Source organism: Moschus berezovskii, chromosome 14 (genome assembly GCF_049115385.1).
Source record: "Moschus berezovskii isolate FMDL1 chromosome 14, NW_MosBer_1.0, whole genome shotgun sequence".
Lineage (NCBI taxonomy): Eukaryota > Metazoa > Chordata > Mammalia > Artiodactyla > Moschidae > Moschus > Moschus berezovskii.
In genome coordinates, this window is record NC_142473.1 from 87,053,045 (window position 1) to 87,072,100 (window position 19,056).

The following is a 19,056-nucleotide window of genomic DNA, read 5'->3' on the forward strand; positions in this document are numbered from 1 at the left end:
AAAAAAAATCCTATGATAAACCATTACAAAAATATATAAAAGTTGAGTTCAAGACTTCTTAAGTGAAGGGCTTTATTTTTTCCCCTATTTACACCTCTGCAATATGTTTATGAAGTGTCCCTCCCTATTCTTAACTAAAATTATTTTGGGTCATATAAAAGATACATTTCTAAAAATCTTCATATTGTTATATCCACAACTGGTATTGAACATACTTTCAGGGTTGAAAGTAATGCTTGGTTAATTTAGGCAAGTCAAGGGGAACAGTGGAAACAGCATGCAGGAATCTTGCTTCTGTGTCTCATGCTCAATCTGCACATGGAAGCCTCGCGGGCTCTGAATTTTATCAGCCTTGGGTTTGGATCAGCCCGTTACATATTGACTCGGTCACCTGGATTTCATGTCGCTGTCCTACACAGATCGACACGGTGGGTATCGTTCAGTGATGGTATTTGTATCGATTGAGATCTGCTCAGGAAAATACAGAGACTGAGAGTAAGCAGAAGGAGTTTACTCCCGTAATTTAATCACACGGGGGATGGAGAGCTCAGAGCAAACAGGAAACACCGAGGGAACCCAGAGGTCAGGTTCAGCAAGAAGCCGTTAGGTCAAAGGCACAAAACGGAGAGGCAAAGTTACCAGACCCCAGGCGCCCAGGTGCCCAGGCAGAGGAGGCAATCGGGAGCCATAACAGGGGACACAACTGCCGTCAGCGACGCTGTGGAGACAGACTCGGCGAGCACACGCCCTAAACGCCCTTGCCTTGCACCCCGCTCCCCAGCACCCCCAGCCGCCCGCCCGGCACAGGCTCCCGACAGCCTTCCAAAAAGCCAACCCGCAGGGGTCAGTTCTCCGGAGAAGAGGGAGCCGGGTCTGACGGGAAACAGCACGAAGACCTGTACTCCCGAGGAAAGGCGCCCGTCAGCGGGTCACGAGGCCAGACACCCGGCGAGGTGGCTGCCGGCTGGGCTGGGCTTCGTACTACATATCCCTGTGTTTACCAGCGTCTCCATTCAAGTCTTGGTTTCCTCAGTATAAAAAAAATTAAATATTAACTGAGAACCTGTGGTGTACCAGGTACTCACTGTTTTCTTGCTGATGCTTTCAATTTTTTTTTTTTTTTTTTACAAAGGAGAGAGACGGGAAGGCCTAAGGGGCACACCCAGCAGGCAGCTTCCTAGGACTGGAATAAGCTGGCGATACCTTTTGGTAAGTTGGCTTCACTCTCACCTGAATAGAAAGCCCGCTAAAATGGAAAGTCGTGCCAAGGCTTCAAAAGAGAGCACAGGCCCTTCTTGTATTTTTGTGCCATGTGAAACATTACCATCTACATTTAAAACCCTTCAATTTGTTTCCCAGAATGCTGTCTGATTTTTTTTTTTTTAATTTCAAGCTGTAACTGAAGAGAGAACAGAAACAGTGGTCCTTTAATTTTTTCAGATCATCAAACTCTGCCTTGGCCAGAAGAGATCATTTAGTAAGTAGACTCTGCAGCAGTAGGTAACTTTTATTAACAGGAAATCCCTCCACCGCTAAATAAATGTTGAGTAACCCTGAAAATTCATTGGAATGATTGCTACTGAAGCTGAAGCTACAATACTTTGGCCACCTGATGCGAGGAGCTGGCTCATTGGAAAAGACCCTGATGCTGGGAAAGATTGAAGGCAGGAGGAGAAGGGGGCGGCAGAGGATGAGACAGTTGGATGGCATCACAGACTCAATGGACGTGAATTTGAGCCAACTCCGGGAGACAGTGAAGGACAGTGGAGCCTGGAGTGCTGCAGCCCATGGGGTTGCAGAGAGTCAGACACGACTTAGCAACAGAACAAAAACAACATATATTCATCAATCTGCCGTGGAGACTCGCTGTCTTAGTTCAGCCCTGATCTTAGCTCTGATTTTGTCAGCATCTTGCTGACGTTTCTTTAGGTGTTTTCTCTTTTGGGAACTGAAGCCCTGTGTCTGGAATAGCTGGCCCGGAGCACCCATGGTGACTCGAGCTGTTTACACTGTTTCCGGAGGTAAAGGAAAAACAGCGCCCACCCGCGCAGATGACTAGATGACCCGTCTAGAAGTCAGGCTCCCTGAGAAACTGCCACATGCAGCTGGCAGAATTCCACCACTGCTCACAGACCATGGAATGAGGGGGGAGGAAATAGGAATGCTAGTAACAAACACTTGCAAAGCAAATGATGGCCCAGGCACAGGCTGATAACAATTCTCTAGTGTCCTTAATTTTTAAATATTTAATTAAAAAGAAAAATACCTGTAGACATTGGGTCCCTGGATTTCGGTAGTATACACAAGCTGCACCTAAGACACGCAAGTGACAAAGAAGAATAAAGAATGAATATCTCATTATTTGAATGTTGAATAAACAACAACGTCCTACTGAAAAGCACAGGGAGCTATATTCAATATCCTGTGATAAACCATAATGGTAAAGAATATGAAAAAGAAATAGATAATACATATATACATGTGTGTATATGATAATTGAATCCCTTTGCTGCACATCAGGAATTAACACAACCTTGTAGATCAACTGCGCTTCAATAAAATTTTTTAATAAAAGATAAATTTAAAAAGAATACTAGTACTTACCCACAGCCAGAGTTAGAAGATGTTTGGAGCTTCTAAAGGGGACTGATAACTAGCATATGTCAAATCTTTCACAAGGCAGAGGAATAGCAGCCATCTCATAGAAAAAGGTCAAATTCTCAGCACAGAAGCTGGCTCGTGAACAAATATAGGGGACCTCTCCACACCCTGAACTCAAAGCACAGAAACAGATGTCACCACACTCAGAAAAGAACCACAAAACAACATGAGTCAGGGCGAAGCCCCTTGAACTAGACAGGATGGAGTCGGAGAAGAGTATAACTCGGCTCAGTTTAACACACTGGAAGAAATAATGAGTGACTCTAAAGGGTAGCTGACCCGTAGTTATTTCATGAGCAAATATTTATTGAGTGCCTGTCAGGTGTGAGGGCTAGAGGATGCAGGAGTCAAAAAACAAAACAAAAGAATAGAAATTGTTCCTGAGCCTTACATCACGGTGGTGAGAGGCAGATCATAAATTAATATGTAAAAAAATAATAAGCATTAATGACGGGTAGGAGATAAGAAAGGGGCTTCCCTGGTGATTCACTGCTAAAGAATCAGCTGCCAGTGCAGGACCTGCAGGTTCGATCCCTGGGTCAGGAAGTTCCCCTGGAGAAGGAAATGGCAGCCCACACCAGTATTCTTGCCGGGGAGATCCCATGGACGGAGAGGCCTGGTCGGGGCTACAGTCCATGGGGTCACAAAGAGTCAGACGCTCCTGAGAGACTAAACGACAACAGAGGAGATGAGACACAACGGCATTCATCGATATGCCGGTTGGGCAAGGACGCACAGGCAATGAGGACAGTGCAGCTGTCAAGGGTGACGCGTCCAGCGCCGGCGGGACAGAGAACAGCCTGGCCTGAGCCGAGTGCGCCAGTGAGACGAGAACAGTCAGGGCCTGGTTCCCGCAGGCTCGGCGACCACACAGCTGATCACTCAGGCTGGGACACCTTTCAGAGTGAAGTGGGGTGGAACTCGCCCCGTCGTGTCCGACCCTTTGTGACCCCGTGGGCTATACAGCGCATGGGACTCTCCAGGCCAGAACGCTGGAGTGGGTGCCCATTCCCTTCTCCAGGGGGTCTTCCCAGCACAGGGATCCAACCCAGGTCTCCTGCATTGCAGGTGGATTCTTTACCAGCTGAGCCACCAGGGAAGTCCTTGCGAGTGACAGAGAGTACTAAAAATAACTAATATTACATTAATTTTTAAATGTGTATTTATGGACCAATATTTTTATTTTATCATACTGGTGGACCTATCAACTAATTCTACTCAAAATAAAATTTTCTAGAACATTTTAAAATGACATATAGCTATGAACATGAAAGCAAAAATTTTTTTAGACTTTTTATATTGATTACTTGAGCATTTTTAAATGGCACAAGTAAATATTCTTGAGATATATGTATGCATATCTTAATTGGCTACTTAGCGATTGTTGTCTTTTAACATCGTGATGCTAAAATTTTTCTGAAAAAATGCCTTTTTTCAACATGATCTTATTTATTTTTACACTTTTTATTAAACTGCAGTCTTCCGTGAAGCTGTTTTATGGTTAATATATCTGAAATTGTTGACGCTGTTTCTCCACAGCCCATAATAATTTTAATTGAGAAGATACTCCCTGTCTAGATGGTGATGAAGCTTTAAGTTCGGAGCAGATTTTGCTGAGTGGAAGATATTCTCAATCCTATTTTTTACATTAAAATGTGTGAATATTTCGGCTCCAAAATCTTCACGCGCGCGGCATTGCTGCCTCCATTCAGTGCACCTTTCTCTGGCATTTGTACGAGACAGAGCCTTAAACGACGCCTCTAACACTTCATCAAGTGTAGTCACTGCAAAATCATACGCCTTCACAATTTCATCCCATTCTGATGGGAATGTAAATTTATTCAAGTAAAATCAGGAGGTCCATCAAAGTTGAGATGTTTCCAAAACATAATTTTCAAGTTAGGTCATTAAAATGTTTGAGGGCTCATCTTTTGATTGGTTCATTTCCTCCCACACTTTTGTAAGGAGAAATCTGAGCTACTTCCTTTTTGCAAACTTTGTTGCACATAATTGCAACTTGTTAAAAAAAACTTCAAAAGCTGAATATTCATACTACATTCATTAAATAATGTGGTTAAATATTTCCAACTGATTTTGCACATAATGTGGCCTACATTGAAGTTGCTTTACAAAGTGACTTTTCAAAGGTTCAGACATTTCTAAAATCTAGTTGATGTCAAGCAATGAATAGAGAAAATATATACAGCAATGCAAATATATATTTTCATATTCAGCAACAGCTTCTGTCACAAAAGTTTTGTAGATGAATTATATAGATATAAATACACACCCTGATTGTGTGTGTGTGTGCATGTGATAAGTCACTCAGGCACGTCTGACTCTTTGCTACCCCACGGACTGTAGCTCACCAGGCTCCTCTGTCCTTTGGATTTCTCAGGCAAGAATAATGGAGTGGGTTGCCATTTCCTTCTGCACTGATTGTGTGTAAATATATAGAGAGAGACTTTGTAAATTTTAACAACCACAGTCTCTATTCTGATTGGTAGAATACTGAAGCTTATTTGGATGCAGTCATGAATTTTGTGCACATCACGACCAGTTCCAACTACCTATCTGCTCCACAGGCTTTTAAGTATGAAAAAAACATTGACTTTACCATTAGGCTGTGTGCCATCAAAATCTGTATTAGTATTATCACCCCCTCAAAACAACATTGATCTCCATTGTTGAACTTTTCAACTAATTTACAATGGCATTAGCAATATCAGTGGAGAAGGCAATGGCAAGCCACACCAGTACTCTTGCCTGGAAAATCCCATAGATGGTGGAGCCTGGAAGGCTGCAGTCCGTGGGGTCGCTAAGGGTCGGACACGACTGAGCGAGTTCACGTCCACTTTTCACTTTCACACATTGGAGAAGGAAATGGCAGCCCGCTCCGGTGTTCTTGCCTGGAGAATCCCGGGGACGGGGGAACCTGGTGGGCTTCCGTCTATGGGGTCACACAGAGTCGGACACTACTGAAGTGACTTAGCAGCAGCAGCAATATCAGATGTTTCATTTTAGACAGAAGAATAAACTTCTAAGTACTTTTCTGTGGTCTTTTGAATGAGCTGTAACAATTAAACCAATTTGGAACTAAAGTTTCTAATTGAGGCCTCTAACTGATTTAATCTGACATTATTTGGTGGCTTGCAATAGGAGTCAATTAATAATTACTAGTTCACTTTAGTTACAAGCACAAGAAAACTTAGAATTGAAAATGAGCAAAATTAACTGAGGAGTCATTTGATCCGTATGGAAGGTATGTATCACAATGGCATGTAAACATACCTCCTGCAGCTTCACATATTGAATCGGCATCCGGCACGTTCTTCTTAAGTATTAACTTTTCAAAACCAAAACTACATGTTTAATTGTCTCAAGAAAGTTGAATATCGGGACTCCCCTGGTGATCCAGTGGTTAAGAATCTGCCTGCCAAGCAGGGAACACGGGGTCAAAGCTTGGACAAATACTGAGCCCAGATGCCCCAACTCTTGAAGCCTGCACTCCCTACAGCCCATGTTCCTTGACGAGAGAAAGCCGACCAAAGCTAGAGAAAACCAACACAGCGATGAAGACCCAGCACAACCAATAAATAATAAAACTTTTTTAAAAAGAAGAGACGATGACGGGTGGGTATTCTGCACAAAGTATTTGTTCAACTTTGTTAATATTTACCATCTAACATGGGGGGGTAGAAATATCATTGTCAGTTCAAAAACCAGAAGACACAAATATTATGAAGACGCATCAAGATCTACTTCAAAAGCTACATCAGCATAAATAGATCCCACTTAGGGGGCAGATGCTTAACCAGTAGACCACCAGAGAAGTCCCAAACATCAACTTCATTGAGACACTTAAACGTGTAGTTTTGGTTTCGGTTTGGATTTGAGCCAAATGCTGCTGGAAGTGTTCGTTACAAAATTTGAAAGCATTACCAAATAATAAAACTAACGTCTTTAATATACAATCAGTGACAAAACTGCTTTAACAAGAACATTTAGATCACACTGTACCCTATGGCAAGAGTGCTCAGCCTCTGTTTCTTCAGCAAGATGTGTCTGACGTTAAGCCACAGTTTCCCGTATTCCTCTCTGGCCCTGAGGAGACGCTCTGCATCTCACAGATCATCGCACAGACCACAGCAGGGCAGGAGCAGTGCTATGACAAGTGGCCAGCAGGGGAAACAATACCTCATCATTTTTCTTGCCACCACTTAAAACCAGAGGAGTCAGCTGCCACTGACTGCTGCGCTTGAGCTCTAGCTACGACAGCCAGCACCCTGAGAATCACCCTTCAAAGGGTGCTGCCAGTTAGATTTTGCCTTAACAGGATCAGGAAACGAGAGGCTAGGAACTGTCATCAGTCACCTCTGAGATCCTAGACGTCCCTCGTAGCTCAGCTGGCAAAGGACTCACCTACAGTGCAGGAGGCCCAGGCTCCATTCCTGTGTGGCGAAGACCCCCTGGAGGAGGAAATGGCAGCCCACTCCAGTATTCCTGCCCGGAGAATCCCATGGACAGAGGAGCCTGGTGGATTACAGTCCATGGGGTCGCCAAGAGTAGATCATGACTTAGTGACTAAATCACGTCTATTAGATCCAGCTATAATTAAAACTGAGCATTCAAACAACAAAGATCATGGCATCCGGTCCCATCATTTCATGGCAAACAGATGGGAAAAAAGTGGAAACAGTGACAGATTTTGTTTTCTTGGGCTCCAAAATCACTGTGGATGGTCACTGCAGCCATGAAATTAAGAGACCCTTGCTCCTTGGAAGAAAAGCTATGACAAACCTAAACAGTGTATTAAAAAGCAGAGACATCATTTTGCTGATAAAGGTCCGTATAGTCAAAGTTATGGTTTTTCCCGTAGTCATGTATGGGATGTGAGAGTTGGACTATAAAGAAGGCTAAGCGCTGAAGAACTGATGCTTTTGAACTGTGGTGTTGGAGAAGACTCTTGAGAGTCCCTTGGACTGCAAGGAGATCCAACCAGTCCATCCTAAAGGAAATCAGTCCTGAATATTCATTGGAAGGACTGATGCTGAAGCTGAAATTCCAATACTTTGGCCACCTGATGTGAAGAGCTGACTCATTTGAAAAGACCCTGATGCTGGGAAAGATTGGGGGCAGGAGGAGAAGGGGACAACAGAGGATGAGATGGTTGGATGGCATCAGCGACTCGATGGACATGAGTATGAGCAAACTCCAGGAGAGAGTGAACAGGGAAGCCTGGCGTGCTGCAGTTCATGGGGCTGCAAAGGGTCAGACAGAACTGAGCGACTGAACAACAGAAATAATAAAATAAGAACTCTGTTCACTGCACATGTGTTTTATATACTACTACAGGAGACAGTGACAGAAGCCAGAAGAACCAAATGGAGGTTTACAGTCCATGCTGGTTTACTTTAAAGCTAATACTAACTTTTAAAATTTCACAAAAAAATGGAAAATCTGGGGTAAAAGGTAAAGTCAATAATAGAATGTCAAGATTATAAGCAAAAACCCAGGTTCTTCCAGGGAACCAAGACATATGGTCACCCCATAAATAAGGTTAGTGTAAAGACTAGGGCTTTTTACTACCAATGAGATGAGGATTCACCACGGGGTTCTGAGTAGGAGAATGAGGTGATCTGATTTAAGTTTCACAGGATTATCCTGACTGCAATTTGGAGAATAAATTGCAGGGGGTCAGGTTAGGGGACCAGTTAGGAGTCTACGGCTATACCTCACAGTGAGATCAAAGACAACGGCTCCCTAGTAAAGAGAGAAATGTGTATCTTGAAAACTGTACAAGCATAGCTGGAAGGAAGAACAGTTTAAGAGGAAGCCTTCCCACAGGCTCAGGTTTCAAGTCTGTGCTACTGGTGATTGCACATGGTGTACAAGGATGAGTCAGAATACCATAGTTCAGGGACCTCCTGTGGTGCAGTGGTTAGGATTCCACACTCCCAATGCAGGATGCACAGGTACGATCCCTGGTCGGGAAACTAAGATCCCACATGCAGAACGGTGTGGCCAAAAAGAAAAAAATCATCGTTCAGAAACACCAGATATGAAGAGCATCTTCTTAATTCCTTCTATACTAATCCATTCTCACCAAGTAAGCTTCTAATTGTAAAGTAGATGCATGTAGATTTATCCATAGGAAAGGACATATATCAACATATATCAGCAAATGTTATTCGCATCTGTTCTACTTGATCCTTTAAATTCTAACCAGAAGTTAATAAATTGGATTTTCGGGGAGGCTAATTCATAATCTTTCCTGAGTGTAGTTTTCTTGTGTTGGTTCCCTAGAGCTTCCTCACCTCTGGATATACTAATAATTGAATTTCCTAATATATTCAGCAGAAAAGAAGAGCCGGAAAGTGAATACCCTAAAAAAGCCATCCTGAGAAGATTTAGCTAAACTGTCACCTGGCCTTGCCCAGGTGATCTCTGGCCTTACTGAGTGACATTCCAATCAAACTGCAACATGCATGTCTGATACCCAGATGGTGATGTCAGAATATCCCAAGTGAATTACGAAATACTCTGCCAGCTCCAGGCCCTCATAAGAAAAAATAAAGTTTCCAAAGACCTATTCTTCTTTCTCAGTGCTCCTCCTCTTTTCAAAAACAACCACCTCTATCATTAAAAAAAATTTTTTTTTTTAATTTTTAAGGAGTTTTTTTCTCTCTCTTGGATATGTGATTCTTCTTTTTGCATAATTTTATTTGAGATACAATTAATTTTCAGAAATGCACTCAAATATGTACATTCAAGGTACTTCAATAAATGAAAAGTTACCGGAAAGGGATTCATGCCATCAGGAACGGAAGGGACCTTTGAAGTCTCAGCAAGGTTACTCTCCTTTCTGGAATGCTGATCCAGGGGAGAAGAAGCTGCGTTGGAGTATTCATCACTTTCCTGGAAGGTAGAGTATTCCAGTTCCTCCAACAAGGCATCTATATAAAAGATACAAGGGAATCATGATATGGAATCATGGAATGGACTATGTACATCTTCTAGAATAATGATCCTTTTGAGCATCCCCACTATGCCGCCATTTCCTCTTCTCTTAGGTTAAGAGTTAAATGTAAACTCAAACATCCTCCCTTACTCCTTATTTGACTTTAAGAATACGGTCTGTTTTACCAGGAGATGTTTAATGCCCTCTGCATACTGTGGCCTATTTCTTATTTCCCATGGCTGCGCTCAATCGCAGAGTCTCACGCTACAGTTTGACTTTCTACATTGCCCCGTATTCATTTTTATCATTGAGAGTGGATCACCCAGGAAGCTCTCCAATTAGAGAAATGTAAACAGGGACGCCCCTGGGGGTCCAGTGGCTAAGACCCCGCACTCCCGATGCAGGGGGCCTGGTTTCAGCCCCTGGTCGGGGAACTAGATCCCACACTCCGCACTGAAGATCAAAGCTTCCACTTGCCGCAGATAAGACTCGGCACATCCAAGGAAAGAAGCAAATAAATAATTTTAAAAATAAAAACTTTAAATATGGTTTAAAATTATTTATTTTTGATTGGAGGATAATTGCTTTTCAGTATTGTGCTGGTTTCTGCCATATGGCTACATGAATCAGCCATGGGTGTACATATGTCCCCCCTCTGGAACCGCCTTCCCAGCTCCCTCCCCAGCCCACCCCGCTAGGTTGTCACAGAGCAGTGGATCTGAGCTCCCTGGGTCACAGAGCTGCTTTCCACGGCCATCTCAGTTTACGGAGGGTAGTGTGTACGTCTCAGCGCCATTCTCAGTGCTTCCCGAGGCCTCCACCCACCGCTGCGTCCACCCGTGTCTTGTCTGCGTCTGCGTCTCCTGCGGCCCTGCAAGCAGGTTCATCAGTGCCATCTTTCTAGATTCCGTATGTATGCGTTCATATTTGGTGTTCATCTTTCTCTTTCTGACTTACTTCGCTCTGCATAATAGACTCTAGGTGCAAAGGCTACATATTTTCCTATCAGAAAAATATAAGCAATTATTTTACAGTTTTCCCAAACATACCAGTACAGTGAAACTGATTCTTAACCCTGATTTGTTTCCTCATATCCCCAGCACGTAACAAAAGTCTCAAGGTGTCGGTACTGTCTTTTAAAGTGTGGGGAGAAGAATGGGTTGATTGGAAACAGACTGTAAAAGCGAGCAACATGCTGCAGTCCAAACAGTGGAAATTTGTTTCTCTTGTAGTTTTCTTAGGAGAAACCAATGGACTTTCTTGCATGAGGGTTACACTACTGACTTTCTGTTTTCAGGAAATTAATATTAATAACTAATAAAATCAACACAGGACATGTATTTTTTATATTATGCATATAAATATAAACATAACATTATTATATGATACATATTATAGTTATATATTTATACGTTAGTCATCCTAATACTTTGAGTCAAATGATAGTATTGTCCTTATTTTGTAGATTAAGAAAGAGAAAAATATCTCGTGTAAGGTCACACTGCTCCTGAGTGCCAGCTGATGGCTCAGGAGGTAAAGAGTCCCCCTGCCAATGCAGGAGATGCAGCTTCAATCCCTGGATCGGGAAGATCCCCTGGAGTGGGAAATGGCAACCCACTCCAGTTTTCTCACCTGGAGAATCCCATGGACAGAGGAGCCTGGCGGGCTACAGTCCACAGGGTTGCAAATGGTCAGACATGACTGAGCGACTAAGCACTCAGTCTACTGAATGCAGAGCCTGGCAGATCCTGATCTGATCCCCAACGTCTCAAGTCAGAAATGCCATGTGGATTCTCTGGGTCGTCTTTGCATGACATGTGCTTCTCTGAGGCTGTTTTCTCATCCACATAATGAAGCAATTGTATCACAATAGTATTTTTTAAATTGCAAATCCACACCCAGGAGTGAACCTCAGTGAATTTCTTATCAGAGACTGTAGCGTTTTAAACTTTGCAAAACACTGGATTATATTATTCCTAAGGATCTACCTAGCTCTAAAGTCTTCAGATAGGGAAAATTAACTTTACAGGTCATTAAAAAATGATTTTATTTCCGACGTTGGGGTATGGGTATTTCTTAATGGTGTGAAAATATCTGATCATTTTTTTTACAAATGAAATCTTCTGCAGATCTTTCTCAAGCATCTGTCTCACAAATATATTGAATTGTATGCACCATTTTGGAGATAAACAAACTGAGCTAAACTCTTCAGGGCTAATGATCCTTCAACAAATAAACTTTAGTGGAAAAGAAGAGACAGAGGAGGACCATTGGTTAAAAGATTCGGGAGATTTACAACTGATTCAGTGGATGAATCTTAAACAAACAAGCAAGAACCACCAAAAAGAAAGAATTAGAAACAGTGAACAGTGACTGAAAATTCAGTAAGTAGCAAAAACTGTTAATGTATTTCAGGTGTGACAAGGATATTTGATAATATTGTAGTTTCTGTTAATATTTCAGCTGTGATAATGGTCTCTAATGACATTAAGGAATCACTATTAAGAATTTTATGGATACGATATTATGGTTACTTGCATAATGATATATATATATATATATATATATGTTTATAGGTGAAATCATACAATGTCCGAAATTACTTTAAAATAATCTAGGAGTAGAAGGAATGGATGTATAAATGAAATAAGATTGACCAAGAGTTGTTAAATGTTTAAGGTGACTCGGGGATACCTCAGATTTCTTTAAGTATTTTTTCCTCTTGTAAATTTTAAAATTCTCTATAATAAAAGGTTTTCTCTTAATTTTTTAAAGAAAACTATGGACAGGGAGGCCTGGCGTGCTGCGATTCATGGGGTCGCAAAGAGCTGGACACGACTGAGTGACTGAACTGAACTGAACTTCAAATGTATGACAAATAAGGGATTACTGCTGCAGGATTCGGGGTATCAGACCGAAAACTCTACCATCCATTTTTATAGCCCTTTGTCTGAGGAAATCAAGAAACGTCAACATTCACAGGAAAAGAATTAAGGGAGGTCTCTTGAGGGTCTCAGTGGATTGTAATGCCTTCATTCAGAGCTACAGTTTGCTCCTGGTTCCCCCTTCGGTAGCATCCTCCCATAATGAGGGTTTGGGTGAGACCTCCTGAGTGGACATAAACTGCCCACCTTGGGGGCAGTGCTGCCAAGAGGAAATACTGGCCGGCTGGGCTGACTGGTCCTCCCCACACTTCCCCACATTGGAGAAGACAGCCCCACCCTAAGTCTTTGAGGGAGATGTGGAGCTGATGACGATCTGAAGGCGTGACTGAGGTGCAGTTATTAATAGCCTGATGAGGCTTGGCCACCCGGATAACACACATGAATGTTACCTTCCAGGCCACTTGGTAGTTTCTATATTTCTGGACCAAATTTCTCTGCCATTCTTCCTGCTGAGGAAATCTAAAACTACGCCAGTCTATTTTTTTTTTTTTAAATCTTTTAATTACCTGGGTTGTCCTATTGGCTGGAACACTGGGGCCAACAGACTCCTAAAAGAACACCTTGTCACTGAATCAGGGTTTGGTTTAGTCATTCAGTTAGGTGTTCCTGTGAGTGACGCTCAACAAGTTATTTTGTTTTTTTGATTCCTTATTTGAAAAACCAGAAGTGGGTAATACCTATTTCAGAGGGCTGTTTGGAACACTAACATGATTGACACATATAAACATGTAGAGCTTCAGCTTAAGTCACGGAATGAGGATGAGCTCCCTTTCCGATTTCCACGTGAAGCCCTCTCTCTCTCCAGCCGCTCAGTCGTGTCTGACTCTTGAGACCCCGTGGACTGTAGCCCGCCAGGCTCCTCTGTCCATGGGATTCTCCAGGCAAGAACACTGGAGTGGGTTCCCATTTTCTTCTCCATGAAAGCCATGATGTATCCCTAAAAGAGCAGAGCTGGATTCGGGTAGAACTCAGCCAAAAACATGAGTCTCTCCAACCCTCACACAGGATAAGAACTGGGATTCCACCCCAAGTTCAAAATATATTCTACTCCACGTGTTAAAATAGACTTTACTTCCAAAACAGTTCACATTTTAATATTAAATACCCTTTTCCTTTTCATTAACATCTCTTCCCTTCTGTAATTTGCCTTTCTTCCTTCCTCTATCCTCTAGCTCTCAAAACACGTTTTAAAAAAAGACAATATGAGAGATTGTTTTTGTTGCTGTCATTTGCACTTTTGACATACAACCACCCAAGACACTGTGGAATTATACAGCTTGGACACTGGGTAATGTTTAGTGACTCAGCGTTCGTAAGCATGATGGCAACAAAAATTGGCAAAGGATATGGCCTGAGTCCCGAGAATGACAAGCCTGACGGCACGCCCAAGATTTGAAATCAGGGATCTCTGAGCAACGCGGCCCACAGCTTCAGTGTTGTTTCAGTTGCTTTGGAGTGGAAAGAGGCATCATATTTGCTGGCCATGGTCATTTGTTCCTGCAGAGCTGCTCTCAATAAAAAGCTTAGCAGTGAAAGCCCTGGAGTAACAGTGATGTGTCTTCGTGATTTAATACTCAGCGATGGAACAAATGAAGAACTCTGGCCTTTCTCCACCCTTTGCGGATCCCTCTTTCTTATACTTCTAGTCCGGTTCTTCTCCTCTTAACACCCTTTAACCAGTACCCCCTACTTCTTTTCCTCTCCAAATCACATCTCTGAACTTACCAACTCTGTAGGCCCCCTTTGATCTCTTCGCAGCCCCCCAAGGAGCAAAAACGCTCCTAACAAAATCACAATTTCAAGCACAATTCAGTTCGAAAGTATTTGTGCAGAGTTTACTCTGTGGTTAGTACCAAATTCTTTGCCTATTGTGCCTCTAAAAACAGCGAACCCATAGTTCCCCCAAATAACATAGTTCCTCATGCTTCACTCTTGGTTGGCCCGAGGTCAGGAAAGCAGTGGAAAGAACATCTTCCAAAACACTATCCTCCATCTGGCTAGAAGTACACCCCACCACACATGGAGATGGCAGCCAAGTCTTCAATCCCTTCGAGTCGCTCCTCCAGGAAGCTCCTCACTCACCCAGTTCTTCCATTGTCTCACACCCGAGATGCCCTGGTGCCACACACAGGTTGCAGAGCACTGCGCTGGCATGTGCTGGAGAAGAGGACCGCAAAGGGACTGAAGGAGCCAGCATGAAGCAGCCTCTATAACCCTTTTTGGTTCCTGTATTTGCTTAGCACTTCCTCTCTTTTGATGAGTTTTTTTTTCTTTTTTCTAAGTCAGAGTTTTAAAAAATGAGACATAGAAAGATGGGTTGTTGGATTTGAGTTCTGGTTGTGCGTTGGCCAAGGTGATAAAGAAGCAAAATTAATTTTGAAAAATCTGAGAACCTGCTATGCGCCTGGACTTATCTTGAATCCATGGGAATGTCAGAGCTGCATTTGTGTTTTTTTCCCAGAGTGGGTAGGGTAGCCTGCTGTGACTGCGAGAAAGATTCTGATTTTTTTTTTTCTGTGAACCTGAAAGACCATGGAAGCATAATCTCCTTCATAAAATTTCCATCAGAGTTAACTAGCACTCGATTCATTTTGCTGTCTTTATTTACCCAATAATCCAGAAAGTATGCTTACTTGCTTTCTGAATAGATCATCAATCCAATAAACGCAGAACAGGATTCTCTGGACCAGGCTTACAGTTGGATTCTCCAGCCAGGTTTATTTCAGTGGTTTAAAACGCAATCATCTAGAGGTGTCATGAAGAATGAAACTGGAAGATTTGACACCAGGTTCTAAGGGGCAGATATTTCAATCATGCACACCTGCTGTTTAGTTACATGGCCTTAATTTCTCTCAAAAGTGACATTGGGGTCAACTTTCCCACTTTTTTGGCTACTGGGATTTTATTTACCTTGAATAAAATGAAGCCATTTCAAAAGGTCTGCTATAATAACGTGGCAGTACATAAAGAACTAAAACTATGGTCTTGTTAGATATTATCCCCATTTTTACCAGTAGTGAAGTAGAAATTTGCTAGTTACTATAATACATATAATACAGATTTAATGTCAAACCCTGTATTCTTTCCTCTACAACCCAGTGGTCTTCTTTTACGGTTAACTGAAAGGAATCACTCATTCTCCATTCCTTTGTGACTCTTAAACATTTTTACTTTTATTTTTTAATGTAAAGGAGATCCCACCTCTGCATTACTTTTCGCAGCCATTGGATGTCAGCGTCATTCCAAAAGTCTGCTCACTGCAAACACAGCTTTGAAAAACTCCCACCCACACTATGCCAGTTTTTACAACTGAAATGCCTTTAGCCCCATCAAAGCGCAAAACACGCCACAGAGAAGATGAACATTTGCCCAATCTGAAGTGGTAACTGAGCCAAAACACTGGAAGGAAAAAGGCTCTTCAGCACTTGGCTTGCAAAATATTGGACTCCATCTGCAGTTTAACTAAATGATTCATGTGAAATGTAGAACTGGATTCTGAGAGCTTGTTTCCAGCCACTCACTTTGGAGATTTTTAACCCCGGGTGCTTTCGTTTCCGGGAATGAGGAGCATTCCTGCAGATCACTCCTTCATTATAATGGAGGAAAGGAAAAAAAAAGTGTGTGTGTGTGGTGGGGAGGCAATGCAAGAAGTTCAGAGCCATCACCAAATGCAACTTGGAGATAAGCAAATGAAAACTCCCGTTTGAGGCATTAGAGTCACTTAGTTGCACACGCTCGTGGAAAAAAAAAATTCTGACAAAGCTGCTGTTCTAACCGTGCTTCCTGTGTAGCAGAGACACTTAAAAACCGCAGCAGCAGACGGTTTCGGGGTGGGGAGTGGCGGTGGTGGCGGGGCTGGTGGGGAGCCTTGTTACCTGGGGAGGTCACAAGAGTCGGGCTGACAACGCTTCACCACCCTTCCTTCCAGCCCAGGGGCACGGCCGAGCCTAAGCAGCGGGTGCCAGACCTCGGCCGTGATATCCAGGGGAAAAAAGCAATTCCACGGGTCTCTCCACAAACTTTCACTAAGGGCCGGATGAGGGGTCGGAGTTGTGCCAGACCCACTGAGAGCCGACGGGTCCAGCCGACTCCTGAGCTGCGGACGTGCGCAGCAGAAGGTGAGACAGTGCAGGCGCCTGTGAACGCCAGCCGGGCCCCGCGGCGCCGGCGCCGTCCGACCAGAGGCCAGGGCTACTGCGCGGCCACGCTGACACGGCTCGCCAACACCGGGCGGAGAGCTACGGGAAACCCTGCCAGGCCACTCCAACCGGCTCGGCAGGCGCACCCGGACGCGGCCGGCCGCTCAGGCCAAGCCGCAAACGCCGCCTCCCGGAAGAGCAAATTGGAACTGACGGGTCAGTCGCCTGCCTCGGCCGGCGCGCAGGGGTCACAGCCTCCCGGCATCCTCTCCGCCTCGGGGTTCCCAGCAGTCTTCCGAGGGCTCGGGCGGGAAGCCGAACTTCACTTCCCAGGATGCCTCGCGGCGAGCCCAGCACGCGCATGCGCCAGAAGGCGGGTCCTCTTGGCCCTCAGGCCCCGCCTCTGTCTCACCGCCGCCATTTTTTCAGAGACTTTCATCCGGCGGCCGACGGGGATTTTTTTCTTAAAGGAGAAGCGACAGCTCAAAAAAAAAAAAATTTCCCCCCTTCTTCCCCGCAAGACCTCGCGGCGCTGGGGACAGAAAGGCCACAGACAGGAAAGTGGGGCCGGGGTGGAGGCGGAAGGACGCCGAGGCTCCTTCCGCGGCTTGAGGGAGAAGGATAGAAAGCCCTTGTGGCGTTAGCGGCTCCTTAGGGCGGCAGGTGCGCGCGCAGCCAGCGCAGGGTGCGCGCGAGGCGGGGAGGAGGTGCGTTTCCCACCCGCCCCCCTGCGAGGCCTGCCCCGCCCACTGCCCCGAGCGCGCGTTGGGCTTCGGAGGTGGGGGGGAAAAAAAAGGTCACTTTGGGACTGTCGCGAGACGCAGCCGTTTAACGGTGAGAACGGGTGCGCGGGGAAGGAAACCTCGCGCGCTCCCTTGGAGCCGTTTCCTGATTGGTGGAAGGCCGCGGTGGGGGTGGGCGGAAGCCCGGGACGCCGCGACGTGAAAACCCGCGGGGGGCGGGGCCAAGGGGCCGCTCCTTGCCCCTGATTGGCCCGCGGCGCGCCTGCGGCGGGCGCGCGCGCGCGTCGCCAGCCGTACCGGCCCTTGAGTGGCAGGGGGCGGGGGGGCGCCCTCGGAGCCGGGCGGAGGGGAGGGGGGAGAGAGGCGCGCAGAGGGAGCGAGCCGGCCGCCCCGGGGGCGGGGGAGCAGCGCCGCGGCCGCCGCCGCCGCCGGGACCGGGGGTGGGGGGGCGCACGCGTCCCGATGCCGGGGGAGACGGAGGAGCCGCGACCCCCGGAGCGGCAGGACCCGGGAGGCGGCCCGGCGGCGGCGCCCCAGCCGCAGCGCCCTGAGGCGGCGGCGCCCGCGGGGCCCCCCAGCGGCCGCGTGCTGAGGGGAGGCCGGGACCGCGGCCGCGCCGCCGCCGCCGCCGCCGCGTCCCGCCGCAGGAAGGCCGAGTACCCGCGCCGGCGGAGGAGCAGCCCCAGCGCCAGGCCCGCCGACGCCCCGGGGCAGCCGGCCCCGGCCGCGACGCCGCCGTCCCCGGCCCAGGGCAAGAGGAGCCCGCGCCTGCTGTGAGTACCGCGCCTCCGCGGCGGCGGCAGCGGCCCCCCTCCGCCCGCAGCCCGCGCGGCTCCCGTAGCGGCCGCCCCACGTGACGCGCCGCCGCGCTGCCCCCTGCCGGCCGCCCCGCGCCGTCCGTGCGGCGGGTCCGGCGCGTCCCCGTGGGGAAGCCGGCGGCGGGGGCGTCGGTCTCGGCGCGCAGGATGAGGTCGTTCCCCCACCCTTCCCTCCTGATCACCCTCAGTGCTACTCGGATTGTTAGGCAGTTTGTTTGGGTTTTTTTTCCAAACGTACTAAATTTTCACGTCACTTTTCACTGGTTTAAAAAAAAACAACTTTTTCGTAGGATAAAAACGTGGCTTGCCAGTTTTAAGTGTAGACTCTGAAATGCGTGTTTTTGGTTTTTTTTTGACGACTGTCAGAAACTTTCACTATTTCCTACGTATCATGCTTTGTATTAGGTGCTGCACTTAAGTCTCACAAACTCATTGAGCTTAACATTATCTCCTATAGATAAAACTGAGGCACACACAAGTGTGTGTTTTTGGATATGTTTTAGTGTAGGGACTTCGTCCTTACAATTTTGAATAATATGAAAGGAATTCTTTCATTCCCGAGAGCTCATAGAGGAACCAAGATGACCAGCAATCTACGTATTTTTTAAGTTGTTCGTTAAAATGTTTCTGTGCCTAAACTAGTGAAGCACACGTGTTTGTAAGTTGTAGAAATGAAGCGCATTCGCCATGGAATTAGTTGCTGAAGACTTTTATGGCTTTTTGACTTTAAAGTGAAAAAAAGTAAAAGCAGGAAAAATTGAAGGTGCGGGGAGAAATCAATTTTAAATG

At 45.7% G+C, this 19,056-nt stretch overlaps 2 protein-coding genes across 3 annotated transcripts in view; one reads left to right on the forward strand and one right to left on the reverse strand.

The window, feature by feature from the left end:
• Window positions 1–14,662, reverse strand: part of LPXN (leupaxin) — a 39,806-nt gene extending 25,144 nt beyond the window's left edge. The window contains exons 1-3 of the mRNA XM_055424175.2: window positions 14,650–14,662; window positions 9,460–9,617; window positions 2,267–2,313 (exon numbers count right to left, since the gene is read on the reverse strand). Coding sequence (XP_055280150.2) covers window positions 2,267–2,313; window positions 9,460–9,617; window positions 14,650–14,662 — 218 coding nt within the window. The remainder of the gene's footprint in view (window positions 1–2,266; window positions 2,314–9,459; window positions 9,618–14,649) is intronic.
• A 3,177-nt stretch (window positions 14,663–17,839) lies between these two features.
• Window positions 17,840–19,056, forward strand: part of ZFP91 (ZFP91 zinc finger protein, atypical E3 ubiquitin ligase) — a 35,514-nt gene continuing 34,297 nt past the window's right edge. For both annotated transcript variants that reach the window (XM_055424173.2, XM_055424174.2), the window contains exon 1: window positions 17,840–18,222. In XM_055424173.2, coding sequence (XP_055280148.1) covers window positions 17,912–18,222 — 311 coding nt within the window. In that variant the 5' untranslated portion in view covers window positions 17,840–17,911. The remainder of the gene's footprint in view (window positions 18,223–19,056) is intronic.